Source organism: Schistocerca nitens, chromosome 4 (genome assembly GCF_023898315.1).
Source record: "Schistocerca nitens isolate TAMUIC-IGC-003100 chromosome 4, iqSchNite1.1, whole genome shotgun sequence".
NCBI classification, from domain to species: Eukaryota; Metazoa; Arthropoda; class Insecta; order Orthoptera; family Acrididae; genus Schistocerca; species Schistocerca nitens.
The window spans coordinates 988,413,497-988,439,599 of record NC_064617.1 but is presented as its reverse complement, the minus strand read 5'-3'; the positions used below and the strand labels follow the sequence as shown (position 1 = coordinate 988,439,599).

General features: G+C 37.7%; 1 protein-coding gene across 4 annotated transcripts in view; it reads left to right on the top strand.

Moving 5' to 3' along the window:
* Window positions 1–26,103, top strand: part of LOC126253705 (mitochondrial enolase superfamily member 1-like) — a 90,314-nt gene that overhangs the window by 10,755 nt on the left and 53,456 nt on the right. Inside the window, exons 1-3 of one of the 4 annotated variants that reach the window (XM_049955234.1) lie at window positions 6,672–6,821; window positions 15,491–15,602; window positions 19,728–19,830. In XM_049955234.1, the coding sequence (XP_049811191.1) occupies window positions 6,808–6,821; window positions 15,491–15,602; window positions 19,728–19,830 (229 nt within the window). In that variant the 5' untranslated portion in view covers window positions 6,672–6,807. Of the gene's footprint in view, window positions 1–6,671; window positions 6,822–7,903; window positions 7,930–14,851; window positions 14,874–15,490; window positions 15,603–19,727; window positions 19,831–26,103 lie in introns of those variants that run through there. The other 3 variants (XM_049955235.1, XM_049955236.1, XM_049955237.1) reach the window with 3 other exon arrangements.

Genomic DNA, 26,103 nt, shown 5'->3' with positions numbered 1-26,103 from the left:
ATAGTGTCCAACGGACACAATATTTCGGCGATCAGACATGTCGCCATCGTCAGGTGTGCTGACAAACTGAGCTCCTGAGGGTGGGCAGCTGATTTAAATCCCCTCCCCCCCGCGGGCCACTCTCTTCGCCGTCCGTGCCCGCGTGCCAGCGGTCGCGAAGACGTGGGCGTGGGAATCAGTCCTAGCGACGATGTGCTTGCTACATCTGACCTGGTCGCCAGTATGTACTTCTTGCTGAGAGTCTTCTTGATTACATTCAGTGTCAGGTCCCAAGCCTTGCTGAGATTGAGCCGCAATCTCGGTTGAAAAGACCTTACCTGGTGCGAATTTCGATAGCCTCCCTTATAACGCTGTCCCAATATTTAGAGGTCTGAGCCAGGGTCTTGGTATGCTCATAATCCATCTCGTGTTTCTCTGACAAACAGTGCTCTGCTACCGCTGACTTATTTGGATATTTCAGTCGAGTGTGCCTTTGATGTTCTCGGCAACGATCTTCGATGGTGCGTACTGTTTGTCCGATATAAGTCTTCCCACACTCACAGGGAATTTGGTATATGCCGGCCTTCCTCAAACCGAGGTCATCTTTCACACTTCCCAGTAATGCCCGTGTTTTACTGGGTGGGCAGAAGATGGTTTTAACTCAGTGTTTCTTTAATATATGGCCGATTTTCCCTGATAGTGTGCCATTGTACGGAATAAAGGCAGTGGCTACCTCTTCTTCCGTGACTTCATCCGTCTCCACAGGTTGTGCTGTAGTGGTGGGATGGAGAGTGCGTCTAATCTGCCATTCCGAGTACCCGTTTTTTCGGAACACGGTTTTGAGGTGTTCCAATTCCTGGGGCAGATTTCTGTATCTGAGATGCTGCCCACCCTGTACACTGATGTTTTAAGTACTCCATTCCTCTGAGAAAGGTGGTGACAGCTGTCTGCATGCAGGTACAGGTCAGTGTGCGTTTTCTTCCTGTACACACCGTGGCTCAGGGTGCAATCAGCTCTTCTCTTGACCATGACGTCCAGGAATGGTAATCTTCCTCCTGCTTCATTCTCCATAGTGAATTTGATATTTGGATGTATGGAGTTTAGATGTGTAAGGAAATCCAGGAGCTTGTCCCTGCCATGGGGCCAGATGAAGAACGTGTCATCGACATAACAAAAGGAACAACTAGGTTTCCCAATTGGATGACGCCAAGGCTTCCTCCTCGAAGTACTCCACGTACAAATTCGTGACCACCGGCGAGAGTGGGCTGCCCATTGCGAATCCCTCCGTTTGCTCATAGCATAAAACATGAGCATTACTGAGAAGTGTGAAAGATGACCTCAGTTTGAGGAAGGCCGGCATATACCAAATTCTCTGTGAGTGTGGGAAGACTTATATCGGACAAACAGTACGCACCATCGAAGATCGTTGCCGAGAACATCAAAGGCACACTCGACTGAAATATCCAAATAAGTCGGCGGTAGCAGAGCACTGTTTGTCAGAGAAACACGAGATGGATTATGAGCGTACCAAGACCCTGGCTCAGACCTCTAAATATTGGGACAGCGTTATAAGGGAGGCTATCGAAATTCTAACCAGGGAAGATCTTATCGACTGAGATTGCGGCTACAATCTCAGCAAGGCTTGGGACTCGGCATTGAATGTAATTAAGAAGACTCTCAGCAATAAGTACGAACTGGTGACCAGGGCAGACATAGCAAGCACATCGACACTATGACAGATTCCGACAACCACGTTTTTGCGACCGCCGGCGCGCGGGCGCGGACGGCGAAGAGAGCGGCCCGCGGGAGGAGGGGATTTAAACTGGCCGCCCACCCTCAGGAGCTCAGTTTGTCAGTGCACCTGATGATGGCAACATGTCTGATCGCCGAAATATTGTGCCCGTTGGACACTATGAACCGGCAGTATATCCATGGACTGTTCGAGCAAAAAATATGCTGGGAGAAACTCAAGAATCACAATTTGAGACTTATTCAAGGTGATATGTAATAGAGTTACCAACTGGTTCTTCACTGACAAGTAAGTTATTGGTCTTAGAAAGACATGTTAATAGACACATATGGAATGAAATTCCATGTGACACTCCTTTCTAGTTATGAAGATTAAAATATACTGGATGATAACAGTATCACAAAAAATTAAAAAAAGAAATCCTTGCTTGCCCAGTATTTAGAGTCATATAAAGATTCTGACGTACTTTGACTTGCAATGGAAAGTCCAAGTTGGAATATCAACAGTTACGGATCGTTAAATGATGATGGCGTCCTCTTGGGTAAAATATTCCGGAGGTAAAATAGTCCCCCATTCGGATCTCCGGGCGGGGACTACTCAAGAGGACGTTGTTATCAGGAGAAAGAAAACTGGCGTTCTACGGATCGGAGCGTGGAATGTCAGATCCCTTAATCGAGCAGGTAGGTTAGAAAATCTAAAAAGGGAAATGGATAGGTTAAAGTTAGATATAGTGGGAATTAGTGACGTTCGGTGGCAAGAGGAACAAGACTTTTGGTCAGGTTAATACAGGGTTATAAATACAAAATCAAATAGAGGTAATACAGGAGTAGGTTTAATAATGAATAAAAAAAAAAATAGGCGTGCGGGTAAGCTACTACAAACAGCATAGTGAATGCATTATTGTGGCCAAGATAGACACGAAGCCCACGCCTACTACAGTAGTACAAGTTTATATGCCAACTAGCTCTGCAGATGATGAAGAAATTGGTCAAATGTATGATGAGATAAAAGAAATTATTCAGATAGTGAAGGGAGACGAAAATTTAATAGTCATGGGTGACTGGAATTCGAGTGTAGGAAAAGGGAGAGAAGGAAACATAGTAGGTGAATATGGATTGGGGCTAAGAAATGTAAGAGGAAGCGGCCTGGTAGAATTTTGCGCAGAGCACTTCTTAATCGTAGCTAACACTTGGTTCAAGAATCATAAAAGAAGGTTGTATACATGGAAGAATCCCGGAGATACTAAAAGGTATCAGATAGATTATATAATGGTAAGACAGAGATTTAGGAACCAGGTTTTAAATTGTAAGACATTTCCAGGGGCAGATGTGGACTCTGACCACAATCTATTGGTTATGAACTGCAGATTAAAATTGAAGAAACTGCAAAAAGGTGGGAATTTAAGGAGATGGGACCTGGATAAGCTGACTAAACCAGAGGTTGTACAGAGTTTCAGGGAGAGCATAAGGGAACTATTGACAGCAGTGGGGGAAAGAAGTACAGTAGAAGAAGAATGGGTAGCTCTGAGGGCTGAAGTAGTGAAGGCAGCAGAGGATCAAGTAGGTAAAAAGACAAGGGCTTGTAGAAATCCTTGGGTAACAGAAGAAATATTGAATTTAATTGATGAAAGGAGAAAATATAAAAATGCAGTAAATTAAGCAGGCAAAAAGGAATACAAACATCTCAAAAATTAGATCGACAGGAAGTGCAAAATGGCTAAGCAGGGATGGCTAGAGGACAAATGTAAGGATGTAGAGGCTTATCTCACTAGGGGTAAGATAGATACTGCCTACAGGAAAATTAAAGAGACCTGTGGAGAAAAGAGAACCACTTGTATGAATATCAAGAGCTCAGATGGAAACCCAGTTCTAACCAAGGAAGGGAAAGCAGAAAGATGGAAGGAGTATATAGAGGGTCTATAAAATGGCGATGTACTTGAGGACAATATTATAGAAATGAAAGAGAATATAGATGAAGATGAAATAGGAGATGTGATACTGCGTGAAGAGTTTGACAGAGCACTGAAAGACCTGAGCCGAAACAAGGCCCCGGGAGTAGACAACATTCCATTAGAACTACTGACGGCCTTGGGAGAGCCAGTCCTGACAAAACTCTACCATCTGGTGAGGAAGATGTATGAGACAGGCGAAGTACCCTCAGACTTCAAGAAGAATATAATAATTCCAATCCCAAAGAAAGCAGGTATTGACAGATGTGAAAATTACCGAACTACCAGTTTAATAATTCACAACTGCAAAATACTAACGCGAATTCTTTACAGATGAATGGAAAAACTGGTAGAAGTGGACATCGGGGAAGATAAGTTTGGATTCCGTAGAAATATTGGAACACGTGAGGCAATACTGACCTTACAACTTATCTTAGAAGAAAGATTAAGGAAAGGCAAACCTACATTTCTAGCATTTGTAGACTTAGAGAAAGATTTTGACAATGTTGACTGGAATACTCTCTTCCAAATTCTAAAGGTGGCAGGGGTAAAATACAGGGAGCGAAAGGCTATTTACAATTTGTACAGAAACCAGATGGCAGTTATAAGAGTCGAGGGACATGAAAGGGAAGCAGTGGTTGGGAAGGGAGTGAGACAGGGTTGTAGCCTCTCCCCAATGTTATTCAATCTGTATATTGAGCAAGCAGTAAAGGAAACAAAAGAAAAATTCGGAGTAGGTATTAAAATCCATGGAGAATAAATAAAAACTTTGAGGTTTGCCGATGACATTGTAATCCTGTCAGAGACAGCAAAGGACTTGCAAGAGCAGTTGAACAGAATGGACATTGTCTTGAAAGGAGGATATAAGATGATCATCAACAAAAGCAAAATGAGGATAATGGAATGTAGTCGAATTAAGTCGGGTGATGCTGAGGGAATTAGATTAGGAAATGAGACACTTAGAGTAGTAAAGGAGTTTTGCTATTTGGGGAGCAAAATAACTGATGATGGTCGAAGTAGAGAGGATATAAAATGTAGACTGGCAATGGCAAGGAAAGCGTTTCTGAAGAAGAAAAATTTGTTAACAACTAGTATAGATTTAAGTGTCAGGAAGTCGTTTCTGAAAGTATTTGTATGGAGTGTAGCCATGTATGGAAGTGAATCATGGACAATAAATAGTTTGGACAGGAAGAGAATAGAAGCTTTCGAAATGTGGTGCTACAGAAGAATGCTGAAGATTAGATGGGTAGATCACATAACTAATGAGGAGGTATTGAATAGAATTGGGGAGAAGAGGAGTTTGTGGCAAAACTTGACTAGAAGAAGGGATTGGTTGGTAGGACATGTTCTGAGGCATCAAGGGATCACAAATTTAGCATTGGAGGGTACAAATCTTAGAGGGAGACCAAGAGATGAATACACTAAGCAGATTCAGAAAGATGTAGGTTGCAGTAGGTACTGGGAGATGAAACTTGCACAGGATAGGGTAGCATGGAGAGCTGCATCAAACCAGTCTCAGGACTGAAGACCACAACAACAACAACAACACGGAAAGGATAGATTGCTACTGACCATAAAGATGACACAAGTTGCAGACAGGCACAACAAAAAAAGACTGTTACACACTAAGCTTTCAGCCAAAGCTTTCTCAGAAAAGAAAGGAAAAAATACACATACACTTTCATACAAGTAGGCACACCTCATACACACATGACCCCTACCTGCTACTGCTTTAGCAAGAAGTACTAAAATGGCTGAAGATAGCGTTCATGTGTGTGTGAGGTATGCCTACTCGTATGAATGTGTGTGTTTTTTTCCTTTTCTTTCTTTTCTGAAGAAGGCTTTGGCTGAAAGATTAGTACTCACCTTTACTCAATTCTTTGCTTATAATACAGGCACAATTTTCTATTTTCACATTGAATTTAGCTGTTAGATGCTAATTAAATGTAATAATATTAGTGAATGGCTGTAGTTGCCTTTCATACACATGTACAAATTTCATGACTCTATTATGATTTACATCCCCCAAAAAACTGAATTTACCTCTGGTGGAAAATGTCCCAAGCTGATGCGTTGCAAAAAAAAAAAAAAAAAAAAAAAAAAAAAAAAAGGGGGGAGGTGTTATTAAATTGCATATGTTCAGAGCTTCTGTCACAGCCTGTTGTAAAAATAAGAATTTTATTCAAATTATACTAATTAGCACATGTAATTAAATTAATTACAAAATATGCATCAGTTCCGCATTTAAAATTGTAGGAAGGAGAAAGAACTTTCATTGTTTAGATTCAGTTGAATAATTTAAGAGTTATAATCGGATGGCATATACACTACCAGAATTAACACTATACAAAATATTTTGAGAGCCCTGAAATGTATTAATGTACTTTATGTCAGTCTTTGATTTGGTTTTACGTTCCCTCAAAAACGACATTTGTTTTGTTATTTATCTCTAATGAGTCATAAAATAAAGATCTTCTTTTTCAAATTTTGACCAATTTCTATCATTAATAGGGTAAAAAATAAGTTAATGTTTTACTAACTGAAAAGTTACTGGCTTTAATAACTAAGTTTTGTGTACCAGTATGCGATTGTCCTAGCAACCGTGATATTTCTAGATGCAGTAGTGCGCAGTATTAGCCTTATTTTCAACAAATGTGAATCAGGCCATATTTAGGAATTCACTACATTTCATTACTGTTAAGAGGAAAGAAGACAAAAGTAAATGAAACATATGCAAACAAAAACAAGCATTTTGATATTAGATTTGTATTACATATTGTCACCTGATATTATTAACATTATGAGTTTTTATTGGAAATGACATTCTTGACTTGTACTTTGATATGTATGTTGTTTTATTGCACACTGGCTGTCAGTTTTGCAGCCTTCATGTGATTCAAGTATTATTATTTACACTGAACTACATTGACATAGACTGTTATATAACAATTGTATGATAAGATTATGTGTCAAGTGATACTTGACAGATGACAGCACTGCTTGGAATGCTATTTTGAATTTCAAGGTTAGATACAGTAGCTTACATAACCTTATTAAGAAACAGTCAACAACAAGATAACTGAGCTACATTACTTTCATTTCTTGCTGAAACAAGAATAAGTTAACATCAATGTCTAAACAAGGGTATGCTATACTATAAACATGCATTTAATCAATTTTGTAACAATAACCTGTAAAACTGCTTTGCATTACCTAAATCACAGAAAAGTAAAATTCTTACTTAGTTGTTTATGCTCATTTCTGTGTTTAATGTAACTTTCCTATAAAAGAAATAAGTGTTTTTCAGGACTTTCATAAGTGAATAACACTGTTTGTCTCTAGTTCTAATCTGTTGCCTTCACCTTGCAGGATTCACTTCCTGAAAATAGATGCTTCTGTTTTGGTAATGAAGTTTCTTAATGAGGTGTTAATGAGCTTTTACCTAATTGGAAAATAATTGTTGTAGCCTGGAAAGTCTCCAGAGGATGTGATACTACCACATTTGTGTGCATGTTAGTTCTACCTAAAGGCAAATATATGGTTTTTCATGTCAAAAACAAGCAGATAGAAAAAAATTATTACAAAATAAAGCACACAGCTCAGTTGTGCTACAGAAGAGGAACTTTTCAGTGATGAGCGCTAATGATACTTGTTTTATTTTTTTATAAACCAGTCGCTTTTTCCTTCATTATAACCTAGTTTCAGTGCCTTGTTTGTCTAATGGTGCACTGATTTTGTTACCATCTCATGTCTCCAGTTACTAAGCATACAGTTTCAGGCTCTTAGTAGAAATAATATGTTGCTTCAGTAGAGAACCCACATTTTTTGAGGCGATTCAGTACAGATTCCTGTTTCCAACAACACATTTTAAAAGTCCTTTTGTATTGACGATCTCTCACTGATATCTCAGTAAGTTCCACTGTTCTTCTACAGTTAATATTTAAGATTCTTATTCTGTCTATGAAAATATTTATTTATTTTGGAATTTGTTAAATATAGTGTAAGTATAAACATTACCTATGTTATTTTTCTCCAGATGAATTTCATTGATTAAGAATGTATAACCCGAGGACATATTTTGTATTGATGGCTGACAGACTTACAGATAATTAATTGTGTCTTATTTATTTATGCATCTCTCTTTAAGAATTTTTGATTACAGTGTTCAGATTCTTCAGGTTTGTGAGAAGGCATGGGGAATTTGAAAAGTAAAGAAGCAGTCTGACAGTACAGGACATAAGATGCAAGCAAAGTTCAGTAATAAAAGTGTTAAGGTGTTCTTCTTAGGTAGTAGTAGTGGGAGGGGAATGTCAGAGTGCGTACAGAGCTCTTTGGAAAGTGATTAGCAGGTGCCATAACTAGTATTTGTAAACCAAGTGCAGTATTCAGCATTATTACCTATGATTTAGGCTATTTGTGGAAATATCTTGGCAAAGAATATCATATAACAATAGCAACAGTTGCAGGCAGCAGTTTGGACACTAACCTTAACTATACAACTGAGGATGGCACTAGGCATGTTGCTGAGAACACTTCTCGCACATGGGTGGAGATCTTGTCATGCTTTCAGTAGTATGACAAGCCCTGGATGAAGTGTACTGTGGAAAGCGTTAATGCAGAACATAGAAAACCACTTAGAGGAGAAGGACACTCACACATGGGTGTGGCTGACGCGTCACCTTATACTAGGTCACCTCATATCTTATTTAGTTATTTATTTAGTATCAGGGTTTGTACCTGAATTCTTCCAGTAAGAACTACTTGCACTGCTAATTGCCAAAAGCCTCAATTCGGACCAAAGTAGTACCAATAAACCTATGATATCCATTCTGTCCCTGGGATTTCCAGTGTGTTCCAAAGGCCAGTTTTACGATAAGTTTATGTTTATGAGAGTGGCATATGACAGAAAACTGGATCAGTTAACTGAGCAGAGCTTGTTGTCTGCTTCCTATTTAGACTTTTATAATCTTAACAATACAGTTTAATTGTACAATAATATAAGGAGTAAAGACAACAATTCAGTGAACATTTGTTCAATACTGTATATCAGAATGGAATCTAGAACAGTATGTTCATCAACAGCTTCTACTGAAAAGTAGGAAAAAGAATTGATTCTTGTTGAGAGGAGAACTATGTTTGAACTTCAGTTACTTCATTTTAATCCTAATCTGTAATCTGTGTAATGCTAGAACCAGGGTTCTAAGTACTGTTGCCTGTGTCATTTGTTCCCCAATTTTTCCTTTTATTTTCAGTTCTGAAATATTTATTGTCAGATGCTTAACATTTGTCCTTTATTGGAATTCTTGGCAGATTACAACTGTAGACTTAAACCTAGCCTATAGCCTTTTGTGCTGTACACATCTCACAGCCAATTTCAGAGCTTCAATCTGTCTGTCTCTGTCATGTACTTTTAAAACTCCATGGATGCTGTCCTGGACTTCTTGGACTAGCATTTTTTACATTATGATCATATGAACTAAGTTGGCTAAGAATGCTGGAAGACTCTCTCTGCAAGTAGACTTCCTCTACTTCCCAGAGAGTTCCTTCCACATAATTTGTGCTGTGACAATCCTGTAACGATGAATATCTCAGAAAGAGCCTTAACCACAGCCTTTAATTTTTGGGCATCATGCTACAACAGGTCTGCATGGTGTTAGTAGGGTTGGGCCTAGATTTGTTTGACTGTAATTAGTTTTCAGTAAAATTACTGTGTAACAACAATTGTGTAAATCAAAACAACACAGTTTTTTTAAGTATGCTCCACATGCAGTATAACGATCTATATATATATATATATATATATATATATATATATATATATATATATATATTCTGTAACTTACCGAACGAAAGCGTTGGTACGTTGATAGAAACAATAACAAACATAAACACACACACAAATTTCAAGCTTTCGCAACCCACGGTTGCTTCATCAGGAAAGAGGGAAGGAGAGGGAAAGACGAAAGGATGTGGGTTTTAAGGGAGAGGGTAAGGAGTCATTCCAAACCCGGGAGCAGGAAGACTTACCTTGGGGGGGAAAAGGGACAGGTATACACAAGCGGGTGAGCGCGCGCGCATGCACCCACCCACCCACCCACCCACCCACCCACCCACACACACACACACACACACACACACACACACACACACACACACACACACACACACACACACACACACACACACACGTGATGTGTGTGTGTGTGTGTGTGTGTGTGTGTGTGTGTGTGTGTGTGTGTGTGTGTGTGCGCACGCGCGCGAGTGTATACCTGTCCCTTTTTCCCCCCAAGGTAAGTCTTTCCGCTCCTGGGATTGGAATGACTCCTTACCCTCTTCCTTAAAACCCACATCCTTTCATCTTTCCCTCTCCTTCCCTCTTTCCTGATGAAGCAACCGTGGGTTGCGAAAGCTTGAAATTTGTGTGTGTGTTTATGTTTGTTATTGTTTCTATCAACGTACCAACGCTTTCGTTCGGTAAGTTGCAGAATCTTTGTTTTTAGATATATTTTTCCCATGTGGAATGTTTCCATTGTGTGTGTGTGTGTGTGTGAGAGAGAGAGAGAGAGAGAGAGAGAGAGAGAGAGAGAGAGAGAGAGAGAGACAGAGCACATTGTCATTGTGAAATTAGAATTTTTGATCTATGGAATGCAGAGAAATCCGTGGCATTATACAGCTTAGATCTTATAGTTCCTGATGACAAGAGCTGTTGCAAAACAACATTAGCTTAACCTAACGGAATGTTGTGTGATTACATCCATATGTTGTTTTGAGGCCATTTAACAAATACAGAGTTTTGATTTGCAATGCTTACAATCAGCTTCTCCAGAAAGTTCTATGAGAACTGAACTAAGTAAGAATACATCCAGCTTTTAACTGAATATATACAGTTTTGTGGAAATATAAATAATGTGAAAAGCATAATTGCTACTTCCAAAAGGTAATCTCACACAGAAATCACTTTGCAAATTTTTGAAATGCAGTTATGAAAAGTTTTCAAATACAATAAAATCAAAATACTACCTCTAAACCATATGTAAAGTGTTATAGGGAAAAGCACAGGGAAGCTATAATTGCTGCAAAAAAGAAGCACAATGATTCATATATCAGAAAGGGCAACAAAAAAATGAAATCAAGGTGGAAAGTTATTAATAATCATACAGGCAAACATGAAAATACTAATTAATAAAATCAACATAAAACACAGAAATGAAATTGTTGATGATCCACTTCTAATAGCTAATATACTTAATGAGCATTATATAATGTAGCCCTAAACCTGATCACAAGTAAATGTAATCCAAAGACAAAGGTAAAAGCTTCAATAAATGAAAGGATAATGTACCTGTATCCCATAACACCCGAAGAAGTACAAAAGGCTATCAGTAAACTAAAGAGCAAAATGACCTGGGGGATTTGACAGTATCCCTGACAAAACTACTAAATACAGTACTGATAAAGTTGTCTCTCAACCTGTGGACATAATCAATGATTCCTTTGAAACTGGTGTGCTTCCAAGTAAATTTAAGCAGTCAACAGTAATACCAATTTATAAATGTAGTGACATGTTTGACATTAAAAATTTCAGACCACTGTAATTATCATCTGCATTTTTGAAAGTAATTGAAAAAATAATGTATGACAGATTGCTAGACTCTCCAAACAAAAGTAAAATTCTTGTAAACGCGCAGAATGTTTACAGATAAGGCAAATCTACGCAAATGACTCACTTCAATTTCCTAAAACTTGATTACAAAGCTATTGAGGGCAAGGAATTGATCTGTGGCTTGTTTTTTGACCTTTCCAAAGTGTTTGATCTTATAAATCATAATCTACTACTGTCAAAACTATATAATCATGGTGTCCATGGTGTTTCCTATAAGTGGTTCAAGTCATATTTAGATGACAGACAACAAAGAGTGCAAATTTCTCAGGATGGTAACGTGTACCATTCTCAGTATAAAAGAGTTAATCATGTGTTGCTCCAGGGTTTGGTACTGGGACCATTGTTATTCTTGGATTTTATTAATGACCTACCACAACAATGTTCAATAGCTGATATTATATTATTTGCTGATGACACCAGCTTCTTTATAAAAGGAAAGAATATTACAAAAAAAAAAAAATAAAAACTGACAGAACAGCAGAAGTGGCTGAAAAGTGGTTAAAGTGGTTCAAAGATAACTGACTAGTTGTCACTGACAGGGCATGGATGTGTGTGATGTCCTTAGGTTAGTTAGGTTTAAGTAGTTCTAAGTTCTAGGGGACTGATGACCTCAGAAGTTAAGTCCCATAGTGCTCAGAGCCATTTGACCCATTTTTGTCACTGAAAAGAAACTGTATGGATGAACTTCAACCATACAAGGAACAAAATTAGGATCAATGAAAAATTCACATTATTGAGTAGCCAAATTCAACAAGAGAATCACATAAAATTTTTAGGATTATGGGTGGATGAGCATCTACGATGGGAAAAACATTTAGAAATGCTTAACAAAAAATTAAGCAAGTACTGTTACATATTAAGAATGCTTAAAGATTGCTGCACTACCGAAACAGTATTAAGTGCTTGTTATGCATACATGCATAGTCTACTGAGGTCTGGTATAGTATTCTGGGGAAATATCTCTTTTGCAAAGCAGTCTTTTAAACTTCAAAAGGAAGGTGTAAGATTAATAAGTGATGTTACTTACAGAGAATCATGTAGAGGTATCTTTCAGGAATTGAGAATCATGACCTTACCATCCATATTTGTATTTGAAAGTATCTGCTTCATTAAAAACCATCAAGTTTCAGCTTTGAATAGCTGGGGGGTACACATTGAATATTTGCAAAGAAAACTAAGCAAAACCTGCTACATGATAAGGATCTTAAAAATTTGTTGCAGCAAAGCCAGCCTGTTAAATGTATACTACGCCTCTGTGCATTCTGTAATTAAATATGGCATAATCTTCTGGGGCAATGCAACAAAAATATTAAACTTTTCAGGATGCAAAAGAGAATATTAAGAATTGTTGAAGGGGTAACCAATAGGAAATCATGCAGACCCATATTCAAAAAGCTGTCAGTTCTTCCTCTTCCTTGCATTTTTATATACGAAATGTCAGTTTTTATCAAACAGTATATTTATAGACCCCCCCATATCTTATTAAAAAATGAAGATATACATGCATCAATACAAGACAAAACTCTGATCTTCATATGAAACAGGTGAGAACATAATTGTGCCAAAAAGACACTCTACATACAGGGATAAATATGTACAATAATCTGCCTAACCATATTAAATCAGCAAGTAATCTCAGTAGTTTTAAGGATGAACTAAAGGCATATTTAATTGATCATTGCTTTTACGGTCTGACAGAGTACCTAGAAACCAAACAAAAAAAAAATAAAGATGCATTATGAATATTCTACATTGTATGTTGCCTCTAATGTTTGTTGTGTATATGATTCTTTCCTAAATTACTTAAATATCTAGCCCTTAGGAATACAATACAAACTGTATTTTATCTTGTAAAGATCTAAACTATGTCCAATGTCCTTGTATATATTCTACACATGTAGGATTGGAAGGACTAAATAAATAAATAGATGACTATCATAGGGATGTGCACAGAAAATCAAAATATCTGGACAGAGTTGTTTACAAACCAAAAATTCTCTAAAGTGCACTGCCTGATAACATCAAAAAAATACCAAACATTAATACATTTAAAAAAGAGCTAAAAATTTAGTAACAAACAACAGTGTCTACAGCACTAATAAATACCTAGAACTTTGCACAAATCTGTAGGTCTGCCTCATAATCCCTCTAAACAAAAATTCATAATTATCAAAGTATTAATAGATAAAACTAAACTTCTTTCATCATTGTACGTATATAATTATGCACCTAACTTTTGTGCTATATGTTACTGTACCTATTTTAGTAAAATTGACCAAGGTGTTTCACTAGCTTTTATTTTACCTATATGTACATATATAATTTTATAATCTAGTAAAGCAGAATAATGTTTTTATGATAAAGATATGTTGATAAGAATGACAAGATTTTGTACATGATGTAAATATATAATATTTTATACTGTTTTATACTTTAACAAGTCCAATATCATCACTGTGATAATGTATATAAACTAAATAAATAAAAGATTTTAAAATTAAATGTTATTTTGCTTGGTAATCATATATTTTGCCATTCAGTGTAAAGATGATATGGTTATGTATTGTAAGAATAAATATCCTTAAATAATCAGCAAAATTTTAATAGTATTGAGTGGAGAAACCATATTTTAGCATATAGGTAATGACAAAATTCCTAATGGTTTTTCAGAGAAGTGTTTAACAACACTAACTTGTAAGAATTACTTGGTTTAGTTGTTATCACTTGCGTACTTATGTTGTTTTCTTTAATTTTTTTAAAGAAATAAAGTAAGAAAGATTACATTTTAAAAAGATATTTTGATATTAAGGTATACAAATAGGTACATTAACATACAGAAGCTAACAGGATATATAATGGTAATTATGTGGTTTTTCAAGCTCATGTGGATTCAATTTGTACAGACTATGAGATTTCAATAATTACTGTTTTATTCGTAATGACTACCCGTATCTTAAATAACTGTGCTGCTACCATTAACTCTAACTGTATTTCAGGTCTCAGCATTTTATTATCTGCACAGCTAGTTGCTACTGTAATTCATTTTCTGTATTGCTGCATGCGCTTTTTAATGTGATAACATTTTTATTTGTTTTTATTTTCCTCTTATGAAAACGGAGATAAACATATCTATAGTAGTGGTAGCTGTTTAAATCAGTCGTTGAAGTCATTGCTTGCATTCATCTTTTGTACAGGAATTCTGTTAATGAACTGAATTTATAAAATTTAAAAATAAGAGAATTCTTTTGGCATAACCCAGGAATCTTAAGTGGGAAAATAACAGTTGCACAGTACTCTTATTTTACTGACAATAGCACAAAAGTTCACTTGCAAAAATTAATGCACAAATCACTGCCCCCAAACTTCCACCAAAGAAATTGCCACACCTTCAGCTGTGTAAACCTTGAATGGTGTAACGAATTCTAAATGCTCTGCTAACATTGGTGACCTTGAGCTATAGAGATAGTAGTGGGTTTGTGTGTAACATATTCAGTAAGGCACAGGCTGGTGGCCGGCCTGTGCAACTGCAAATTGTGAGTACTTCAAGTTATTGATGCCCTTGACAGCAGAACACAAGACATGATGTTTTAATCATAAATACATTATCCTTGCAGACTCATGCAGCATTTCAGTAATAAAGGTGTCATGTGTCCAGATAATAACCGCAGTACATTTGATGAACTAAAAATGCTTAGATTTTTCATGCTGTGGTTTACACCAGGAATGTATTATTTTATACTAGAAGTTATAAGGAATGTACTGAACAACATTGTATGAAACATAACAAACAGTATATGTGTTTATTGAGATACATAAATGTAGTGACACTCTCAGTTTTTAAGAAGTTTGCAAATTATCTTGGAGACATGAGACACATTTTAGGTATTCTGTTGTGAGGAAAAGGAGCAGGTATCATTTTTTTACCTGTATCAAAGTTAAACATTAATGAATAAGCACAGAAGTAAAATACTTATGGACATTTCTACATAATCTTTTAACTACTGACTAGTACCATTCTGAAGGAATTGCAAGTAATACAGAACAAATAAAAATTTGCTAGAGAATTAAATTTTTTTGTATACATTTTTGCAAAACTCATCATAACAATTTAAAATACAGTGTGTCAGATATCTTGTATTTTTTGTTATAGAGTCCGCCGTGTAAGAGGAAGCATGCCTGGAACGGGATTAAGGATACGTACTTTGCATGTGCGGGATATTCGTTTTCCCACATCCTTAGGTGCGCATGGCTCAGATGCTATGGTAATTCAATAACTTATTTAATAAAATATTTGTTTGTGAAGTTAGTTATGCGTGTGCTAGTAATGTAATGGGTTTTATAAAGAGTGCACCATTTATTCATACAAAATTTTGTAGTTCATTTCTTTGCTGCATTTGCATTGTTTTTACAGTTGATACAAAGCCAGTGTTCTGCATACAGTATGCTCTAAAATTAATGGCCAGTCTCCTATAGCACAACAGTAAGTGCTGTTCTGAGCCAATATCAGTGGGATTCATTCTACAAGCATTTAGCATTGAACATGTTTATTCCAAAGTGTTCTTAAGTTTATAAGTGCTTAGTTTTACAGCATCACAGCTGAATCACATCTTATGAGTTGAAGGTTATATACATTATATTAGGCATTTCAAGTGCTTGTACGAGGGTCAGTCAAAATGTAATGCCTCCTATTTTTTTTTCTACGTTTAATTGTCAGGAAATTTAAATGCAATTACATAGGTTGAAAACCACAACATTGAGGATCATTTTGTCATTTTTCAATGTAATCTCCGCCCATCTCTACAGTTTTGGTCCATCTTTGAACAAGGGCATGTATCCCAGCACGGTAAAAATCACAGCTCTGCTTCCTAAGCCATTGACGCACGGATGTTTTGACGGCCTCCTCATCTTCAAAATGAATCCCACGATGAGCTTCTTTTAGTGGCCCGAACAGATGGAAGTCTGATGGTGCCATGTCAGGGCTGTATGGGGGATGAGGCAAAACTTCCCATCCAATTTTGACAATCTCGTCAGAGGTGTGACGACTGGTGTGTGGTCTTGCATTGTCATGCAAAAGAAGAACATCTGCCATTGATTTTGTTGGGCGAACTCGCTGAAGACGTGCTTTAAGTTTTTTGAGGGTTGTGACGTATTGAACAGAATTTATTGTGCATCCCTGCTCCAAAAAATCAACCAGAATCACACCCTCTGTATCCCAGAAAACTGTTGCCATAACTTTCCCTGCCGATCGCACAGTTTTGAATTTTTTCTTCCTCGGCGAGCTTGTGTGACGCCACTCCATTGACTGCCTCTTTGATTCGGGTTCAAAAAAATGCACCCATGTTTCGTCCCCGGTCACAATTTTTTTCAGAAACTCATCTCCCTCCAAACAGAAGCGCTGCAAGTGTTGGGAGGCTATTGTTTTCCTTGCCTCTTTAATTCTGATCGGTTAACATTCTTGGAACCCACCGTGCACAAACTTTTGAGTACCCCAATTGTTTAATAATCGTGATCACACTGCCTTTACTAAGAGAAATAATGCGACACACTTCATCTGCAGTCACCCGACGGTCACCACGAATGATGTCATCAACTTGCTGAATGTTGTGTGGAGTCACTGCACTCACCGGCCTGCCGCTCCGCTTTTCGTCAGTCAACGGTGTTTGCCCTTCAGCTTCCTTACAACGACGAACCCATCGTCTAACAGTGCTGACATCCACTGTCACAACACCATACACCTTCTTCAGTCTTTCATGAATGCGTATGGGCGTTTCACCTTCTGCATTCAAGAATTCAATCACACAACGCTGTCTCAAACGAACATCGATGTCGGCCATCTTACAAACTTCTGCTGTGCTGCCACCTGTTGACACAGAAAGTTACTACGGCAGTGGATTGCAGAAGAAGGTTTGAGGAATGGCGCCAAATTCAAATTTTTCACTTAACTTAATTTCTTTAAGTAGAAAAAAAAAGGGAGGCATTACTTTTTGACCGACCCTCGTAAAAGGTACTGTTTTCAACCGAGCAGATCAAGTAGTTGCACTACATTCAGTAAGTAAGTGTTCATTTATTTGTTCGTGTTTCTTTAAAGTGCATGAACACTATGCCTACTATGGCACCCTCTCATTGTATGAGTGTTTCTGAGTTTCAATATTCTGCTTGATAATTTTATTTTATTTATTTATTTTTGTGTTACATAGATCCTTGATGTGCGTATATCGCTAGGGTGTAGAATGTGTCAGATTATCACAGTAATAACCATCTGTATAAAATATTTTTACATTTTGGAATGAACGTCAAAAGGAAGTAGCCCTGACATTTTTATATCTATTTTTTTATTTGTAAGGGATTAGTATACATTGGGATTCAAACAATACTCTGTGTATGCTAACTAATAATTTTGGTAGCAATGAAATGTAGACATTTTAAGGAAAACTGTAATATCCTCAGAAATGGAAAATTTGGTTTCCCTAAAGACAGCATCAATGAAAAACTATATGAGGGTGATAAATATTACAGGATTGTAGATTTATCATACTTCCAAAGTAAAAGAAGCTGCTCTCTAAAGAGAAGTAGAAGCAGTCATTATAAATAACTTGAGGCTTTCAGATCTTTTTTACTTGGATTATAATAAATGAATAATAACAGTTTCTTCCAATTTAATTGAATATAACATTATTTGTAGTAAAATCTTCTTATCAACAGTTGACAACAGATTTATGTAAAAAAGTAATACAAGCTAGGAACTCTTTCACCAGGCAAAATAAAGGGGCTGATGAAAGTAGGGCAGTACCAATGAGTGTGAAAATCAATGTTGAAATGGCAGCAAGACATGAGGTATAGTAAAAGAGAGGAGAGAAAAAGGAAAGAAGAGTCAAATAGTGCAGAAAGGAATGGAAAGGATAGGCAAGAGAAACAACATTGAAGTAGAAATGAGAATTAAAAGCCCAGTGATAAATCTTTTGTAAGAATTAAAAACCAAGGGCAAAAGCTTTAATCCTTTTGTAACAAAAGAAAAAAAAAACTTGTCAAACATATCAGACTCAATTTGAGTATCACCTACTGCATTCCACTACCCACACATCATCTTTTATCAAATTGAGTCGATGATTCATCTTCCTTAATCTCCCCAAATTTGAATTAAGATCCACAAAACTACACAATATGGATCTTCACAAATAATCTAGAATCATAATTATAGAGCCAGTCATTGTAAGCCGCATTTATTTGGGTGACTGGTGAAGGTGGCACTGTGGGTAGCATACTGGACTCATATTTGGAAGGACGACGGTTCAAATCTGTGTTCGATCATTCTGATTTATGTTTTCCCTGATTGCCATAAATTGCTCCAGGTAAATGTTGTGATCATTTCTTTGCAAGGGCATGACCAATTTTCTGCCCCATCCTTGAAACAGCTTGTGATCTGTCTCTAATGACTTCACAGTAAACCGATGTTAAACCCTAATCTTCCTCCTTTTTTGATATATTTGATAATGTGATGAATACAAAACACAGAAGGCTATGCAGCAGTGAGAGAGAAGAAGTGGAACAGATAATTCATGTGCCGGTATTTGCAACAGTACATACATAAGTTTGTGGTAGTTACAAGTGTTCACCCCAAAGCTTTCATCTTCAGCTTTCACTATATCACCACACCTAATTATTTATGCCTTTCATCAAGGATTCTCCATGTTCACATGCTTCTGTCAGAATTGAGATTCGATACAGTAATTCATAACTTAAAGAAATCTCTTTTAGGACTAGCCCACGAGAAGTACCACTGAACATTATGGGAGTGAAATGTGTTTTGCCATAGCTTTAGAGCAGTGTAAACTGCTTCGATACTTTGAAGAAAAATTATTCATTCTGAAATTCCTATTGATGCTGACAATCTTTCATCATTGCCAGATGGTCCACTCTGAACTCATGTTTATTCACATTTTCCACTCAATGAACAATGTCACCATCTATTCAATTCTTCTTAGATGTTGTGTGCGTACATATAACCCCATAGCGCATTAAAGCTTAACACTTCACAATATATATTATGCAAACAGTAGTATGTAATCAAAGATAGTTACTGATGTTCAAAAAAAAATTTTTTTTAAAAGAATTCTGTGAAAAAAATTTGTGTATCAATGAAAAATTTTTGCTCTAGAAAAAATAGAGTGTGTAAATGAACAGTGAAAAATTAATTTATGAAGCGACCTACTTCAAGCAGAAAATGAGAAGTAGCAAATTATATTGTGTGTCCTCTAATGAGGCCATTAATTCAGCAATGAATTTCTTTTGAATAATGCTCTTTAAGACTCAATGCTTTTAAATCTAAGTGTTACATTTAATTTTACCTTTCATTAGTAATAAATAGGATTTTTTATTTCAATTTTCAGCACACAGATCCAGACTATTCTTGTGCATATGTTATCATTTATACTGACCGAGAAATCGAAGGTCACGGCTTAACCTTCACTTGTGGCCGTGGAACTGAAATAGGTAAGCTGTTTGTGCCTGTCTGAGAATCGTGCTGTATTTTTTATGTCTTAGTTTTTTTCATTCACTGCCACGTGGATTCACACATTTGTCAGTTAATTGCTTCTTGCCACCTCAGTGCAGCAAACAAAGAATTAGAATTACATGCATTTCATTGTTAGGGCTTTCATCATTATTCATATCTATGAAGGATAAGCCATTGTATGGATGTAAGCGTATTTTATGATATGGGTACAAGGTGAAAATTTTGCTGCTTAACTTTGAGGTGGTGATGATATCAAAGAATTTTTGTTTCTGCATTGTACAATATCATGAATCAAATATCAACTTGATTTGCAAATAAATCATATGTACCTTGAGCTGCAGAATAGTTTTGTTTATATGGCTTTTCAAAGTAATCATATTGTTTGTTAATACAGGGTGGGTCGGGAGAAAAGGTACATGCTTTGAGGACTTGATAGTATTAGCGATTCTGAACAAAAAACTACATATGGACATATGCCCTGTTCTGATTGGTTCCTGAGACAGAACACATTTGATATACATTGTTATTTTTTTTGTATTATTCAAACATTGTCATTGTTTACCACATACCATAGTAGTGTAGAGCAAGTTAAGACAAACAGTTTGATGCAGGACACTCGTGGTCTAGCAACTCCCAAAACTACTTCATATTGGCCCGCAAGGTACAGCACAAGCGCATCCCGCAAGATTTTGTTTTCTTGCATTTTCTTCACACAATCTATTAGTCCTAGAGAAAAGAAATGAATAGTTCCCTTTTTGTACAGAATTTAACGTAGTTTAATTTTGCACTTTGATGTGTTTTCACTGGTGGCTCAGTGTTCGAGTTACTCAAGAAAAATGGAATAAGTGATATTAAATGTGTCCTATCTCAGAAATCATTCAGAGTAGGACATTCATCCATATGAAATCTTCTGTTCAGAATCACTAATGCTATCACCCATCAAAGTGTGCACCTTTCCTCCTGACTCGCCCTATGTATTGAAAACAAACTTAAATTCATGCTGTGATAAAACTGATACAAACTTGGTGAATAGGTGTAAGGAGTCTGCACATTCTTTTTCAATAGTTAAGGAATAAACATCTTAATTTACCATGGCAATACTTCTCATGAAGATGATCCACGATCAGATTATCCAAATTTTTAACCATAAATTGACCGTATTGGATACATGTTTTCCTACTTTTCTGTGGCGCAAGCCTGTGATAGGGCTATCCTCTCACTTGAACTACGGTATTGAAATTTGGGGGGCAACAACCAAAGCTAATCTAGATAAGCTACTCATTCTTCAAAAAAGGGGTGTGAGAATAATCTGTGGAGCAAAATATAGCGAATCTTGTCGCAACTTGTTTCCAAAAACAGAGGTGTTAACTGTTATAAACACATACATTCTAAAAGCCATATTGCTTGTGAAAAGACTGCACCCAAACACTTATTCAGATTTCCACCAGTACAATACTAGAAATAAAGAAAGATTTTACATTGGCAGCCACAGAACAGCACTTTACGAAAAGGGGCCTCAGTGTGCAGGTATAAAATTAGCTAATGCATTGCCTAGAGCAGTCATGGCTCTTCCTACAATTAAACTGAAACATCAGCTTAAGAAATTTTTAGTAAAACATCCTTTCTACACATTAGAAGAGTACCATAGTTATATGAAGAACAACAAATGCTTTGTGAAATTATGTGAATAGAAATAAGTAAACAGCTTATTGTAATTTTGTTGTAAATTAATGACGTATTCAGAAGAATGTGTCTTGTGTATTGTACAAATAACTTTAATCATTACTGTTTCTTTGTACATGTGCAGTGTACCATTCGATGTTGAATAAAGCTATTATTATTATTATTATTATTATTATACTGTAGGTAAAGTCTTTCATTGCCACAGCCTTAGGAGGCAAAAGGTGGTTGGCCGATAGCCCCAGCCACCTTTTACCCTTGGGAAACATCCCCAATACTCATTTCATAACAGACTGAGTGGATCTAGGGCCATCCTGGACAGACTGGAATGAGGAAACTCCCTGCCCCTATCTCAGGTTGAACCCGGGACCTCCAGGGCCAGAGTCTGATGCTCTACCCATAGACCACCACGCATGTTTATGTCAGCTAAATTCAATCAAGTAAATTAAAGAGAAAGCTGCTATCTCCCCAGTTATGTTAAATAGATGCTCTTTATATTTTACTGGAAGTTTAATATTTATTTGATTAATCTGGTATTTTCAGGGAAAACAGTAACTTACATTTCTAAATACTGTGTCATGCCTACACTACCTTACTATGTGTCGTACAGGTGCAATGAACACTGTTACCTGCCATGTAGTTAACACAGCTTTTCAATCCTTGAATTTAGACATTCAGACGATATGCTAAATTTTCTTTTGAGCTGGCTGGAATTCTCAATTTTGGCTTTATGTTAGATGGAGACTTGTTGAATACCTTGACACCAGAGTGCATACCCTAGGCAAGAAGGCACAGTCTACATCAAAATTATTTTTGTATTAGTGTAGTGACTGTGTAGATCCTATTTCAGCTGAAACTAATTTTTATTGTCAGCAACAAAAACCATTAAGAAATAAATATAATGGGAAGCAAGTGTAAGAATTCCAAGATCTTTAAAAAGGCATCTGTAAGATGTATTGTTATCTACTTTACACAATATTCTTACTGTTCACTTCTGCCGAATAAGCACTTTATTTACTACAAGTGCACAGCACCAGAAGAGAATTACGTAAGACAACAAAGAGTGTAAGTATGCAAAATGAGCTAAAACTCTTGTTGCTACATTAACACAGTGAGACTAACAATTTAATGAGGTGACTCAATACTGCTGTCATGAATTTGAAGAATTGCCTGTCTGCCATGAGCTGTAGAAATTTATTACTCATTTTCTACCAGTTTTGGTGTCACAGTTGTAGTAACTCACGAGTTACAACACATGCCACCCACAGTGGGTGTAAGTTGGGACACAACAGCAAGTCAAAGTGTGTGCTAACATTCAAAGAGCACGTCTGTAGCTATTCGACGCAACCACCAGGGTCAGCCCAGTCACTGACCACCATCACCTGGTTCGCTGTGCACGTGCACCACTACACCTACACCAGTGATATCTGAAAGGGTAGCATCTTCATAAGGCCATTCGTGGTCCTCTGGGCCCCTATTAGTAATATGTTTGAGACAGGTAACTACTTTCCGTGAATTCTTATTGATGTCACTCCATGACTCAATGAATTATATCTCTCTTATGGCCTTGTGTTGCTTTGTGTTCCTTGTTAGAACACAACTGACAATGACGAGGGTTGAATATCTGTTTATTATGGAGTCTGCTCATCCACATATTGAGCATTGATTGGTGAGCTACAACAAACAGCAGATTCCTATTCTGGACTGATTCATGGCCAACACAGTCTCAAAGTCATGTGCCCATTCCATTATGTACACAGTGGTTAATAATGTGAGTACTGAAAATTTGTTTGGGTTAGATACCTTTCCTACTGGCTTTACTCCATTCCATTCTGCAACAATGGCATGTGCAGATGGCTGCATTGGAATGGTTGTTGACTGCATTGAGTCAGCCTCAGCTGCTGGTTGTTCACCCACCAGCTTTCCCACCCTGTGATGAATCTGCAGAAGATTGGGACACTTACAACAAGCGACTTTGCTAACCTTTCATGGTATTCAATCTGGTTGACAAGAAGGTCTGTAAGGCTCTTTTCTTATCATGGATATCCCTTGCACAGCTCATTTACTCTGCCATTTAACTCCTCTGCACGAACCAGCATCACTTTCTAATGACGATGTGCATTGTAAGCATGTGATGGCTACATGTGTTGAATTCTGCCAATGTCACGAGCAGCAACAGCAGTCATATCAAGCATGGGTGGTTCAGTTGAGTCGGTTTGTCATGGCTAAGGCAAAATAGTCAGAGACACAGTCATTCTTTCAGCCCCAGGTAAGGAGCTGTGTCGATGTGCCCTTCAGTTTGAGGACCCTACATTAGAAGAAGTTTTGAATACTTTACAGCTGTTCGAGTCTCCTGCAGCACTGGCTGCTATTTAGAGGCTTTGAGTGACGTCGCTGTTGTTGACAGCATACGACCCCAGTGCTTGGAGCCTAGGGATGGAGGAGGTAGTTGCAGTACAGACAGCCAACCAGGCCAATGTGGACAAATACATTGTTGGCAGTAGGAATAACAAATGCCACTTCTGTTGTGCCCCTCTTGTTTCGCACAGCACGAGTGGGCAGCCTGCTCCAAACAGTGGGCCTCTTGCCATAAATGTAAAAAAGGGGTCACATAGCAGCAGTATGTCAATCTCTGCTGTCCCCCCTCCCCCCTCCCTCCTCTCCCCACCCCAGGAGTCATTGCTGGAAAATGGCAGTCAATATTTATATTGTTTTGTTATTGTGTTCACCGTTGTCTACAGGACAAAACCAAATATTCATTGAAGTGTGGGTGATGGATCAACCATTAATCCTACAAGTTGACATGGGAGCTGCTGTGTCCCTAATTGATTCATAGACGTACGCCAGGCTTGGGTCACCACCATTAGTGTGTGTTGAGCATTAATTGGTAATCTTAATTGGTAAGCTATAACAAACAGCAGATTCCTATTCACGGCTGACACAGTCTCAAACTCAATTGCCCATTACGTTACATACACGGTGGTTAATGATGTGAGTATTGAAAATTTGTTTGGGTTAGATTGCTGCCTTTGGTTTTTCTTACTGTAAAGGCAGTGCATATGGTATCAGCTCCAGTGTGAAGTGCATATGGTTCAGATCAAGAGTGCCTTATCACAAACTGGATTCTTTGTGTTGTGAGTTGTCGGATCTCTTTCCCTCAGGGTTATGTTGTGCAAACGATTTCATGGTACACATCACCCTCAAACCCTCCACCCATCCTCACTTTTTTTCAGGCATGGTCGAGCCAGTAGCTTTATGTGATTAGGTTAAGACGGAGCTGAATCACTTGACATCATTGGGAGTGATTAGACTAACTTCTTCAAGTGGATGGGCTATGCTCTTAGTAATCATAAAGAAGCTGTATGGTCAATTTTGGCTCTGTGACCACTTCTAGGTCACTACTGACACACAGTCAGTCATAGACACTTACTCCCTGCCATGCCCAGAAGAGTTGCACACAAAGTTGGCTGGGAGTCAATACTTTTCGAAAATCAACTTGGCCGAAGCCTACCTTCAAAATTCCATAGTACAAGGTATCAGAACAATTTCTTGTGGTTAATACACCTTTCAACCTCTATCAGTATCAATGGATAATATTTGGGGTCACTAGTACACCTGCTATCTTTCACATTTTTTAGAATAGGTTACGTTGGTAGTCTGCCATTGCATTAACTATCTTGATGATATCTTTGTGACAGTGCTACCACGGAGGGTCACCTATATAATTAACATTCTTTGTTTACTGTTCTACTGACTGCATGCCTCAAATGTAATCTTGCTAAAGTCTCACTTTTTCCAGCCTTCCATTGTTTATTTGGGCCATGAAATTTCTCAGCAGGGCATACGCCCCATGGAATGTGTCACTACCATTACACCTTTGCTCCACTTGGCTGATGTACAAGAAGTACAGGCATTCCACAGCAAAGTGGCGTACTATCATAGGTGTATTCCCAGAGAAGCTACTATCGCCCACCGCTTGCATCTGTTGTTTCAGAAACATGCTCCTTTTGTTTATTCTGCAGCTTGCGAGCTTTCTCTTGTGCACCTTAAGGATAGCCTTTGCTTTGTGTGGTGCCTTGCAACATTTAAAACCGACAAGCATCTCTTCCTGGCCACGGATGGGTCTGAGCACAGGGGGAGGGCGGGAGGGACAACCCTGATCAGTGGCTATTCAAATGGCTCTAAATGACCTACGCCTTTGCGCTGAAAACACTTGGCTTGGCAGCTTTATTGTCAAGTGGGAAAAAAAAACTCTTGCCATTGCGTACGCCTTAAAAAATTCTTGTGTTCTTGTATGGTGCAAAATTTCATTTAATTGCCAACCGTAAGCCCTTGATTTCCACATTTAGCCTGTTAGTGTCCTTACCAAACAAAGCCACTCATCATCTTCTGCACTGGGCTCTGGTTTTGTCACTGTACAGTGATGAGATCCATTTTCACCCCAAGTTACAACATACGAATCCAAATGCTCTGTCTGGCTCCGCACGGGCCCCGACCCCTCATTTGACCAGGAGGCTGCTTTGTTTTCAACAGGATATGGAGGTGAAGCACTCAGTGGATAGCTTTTCCAT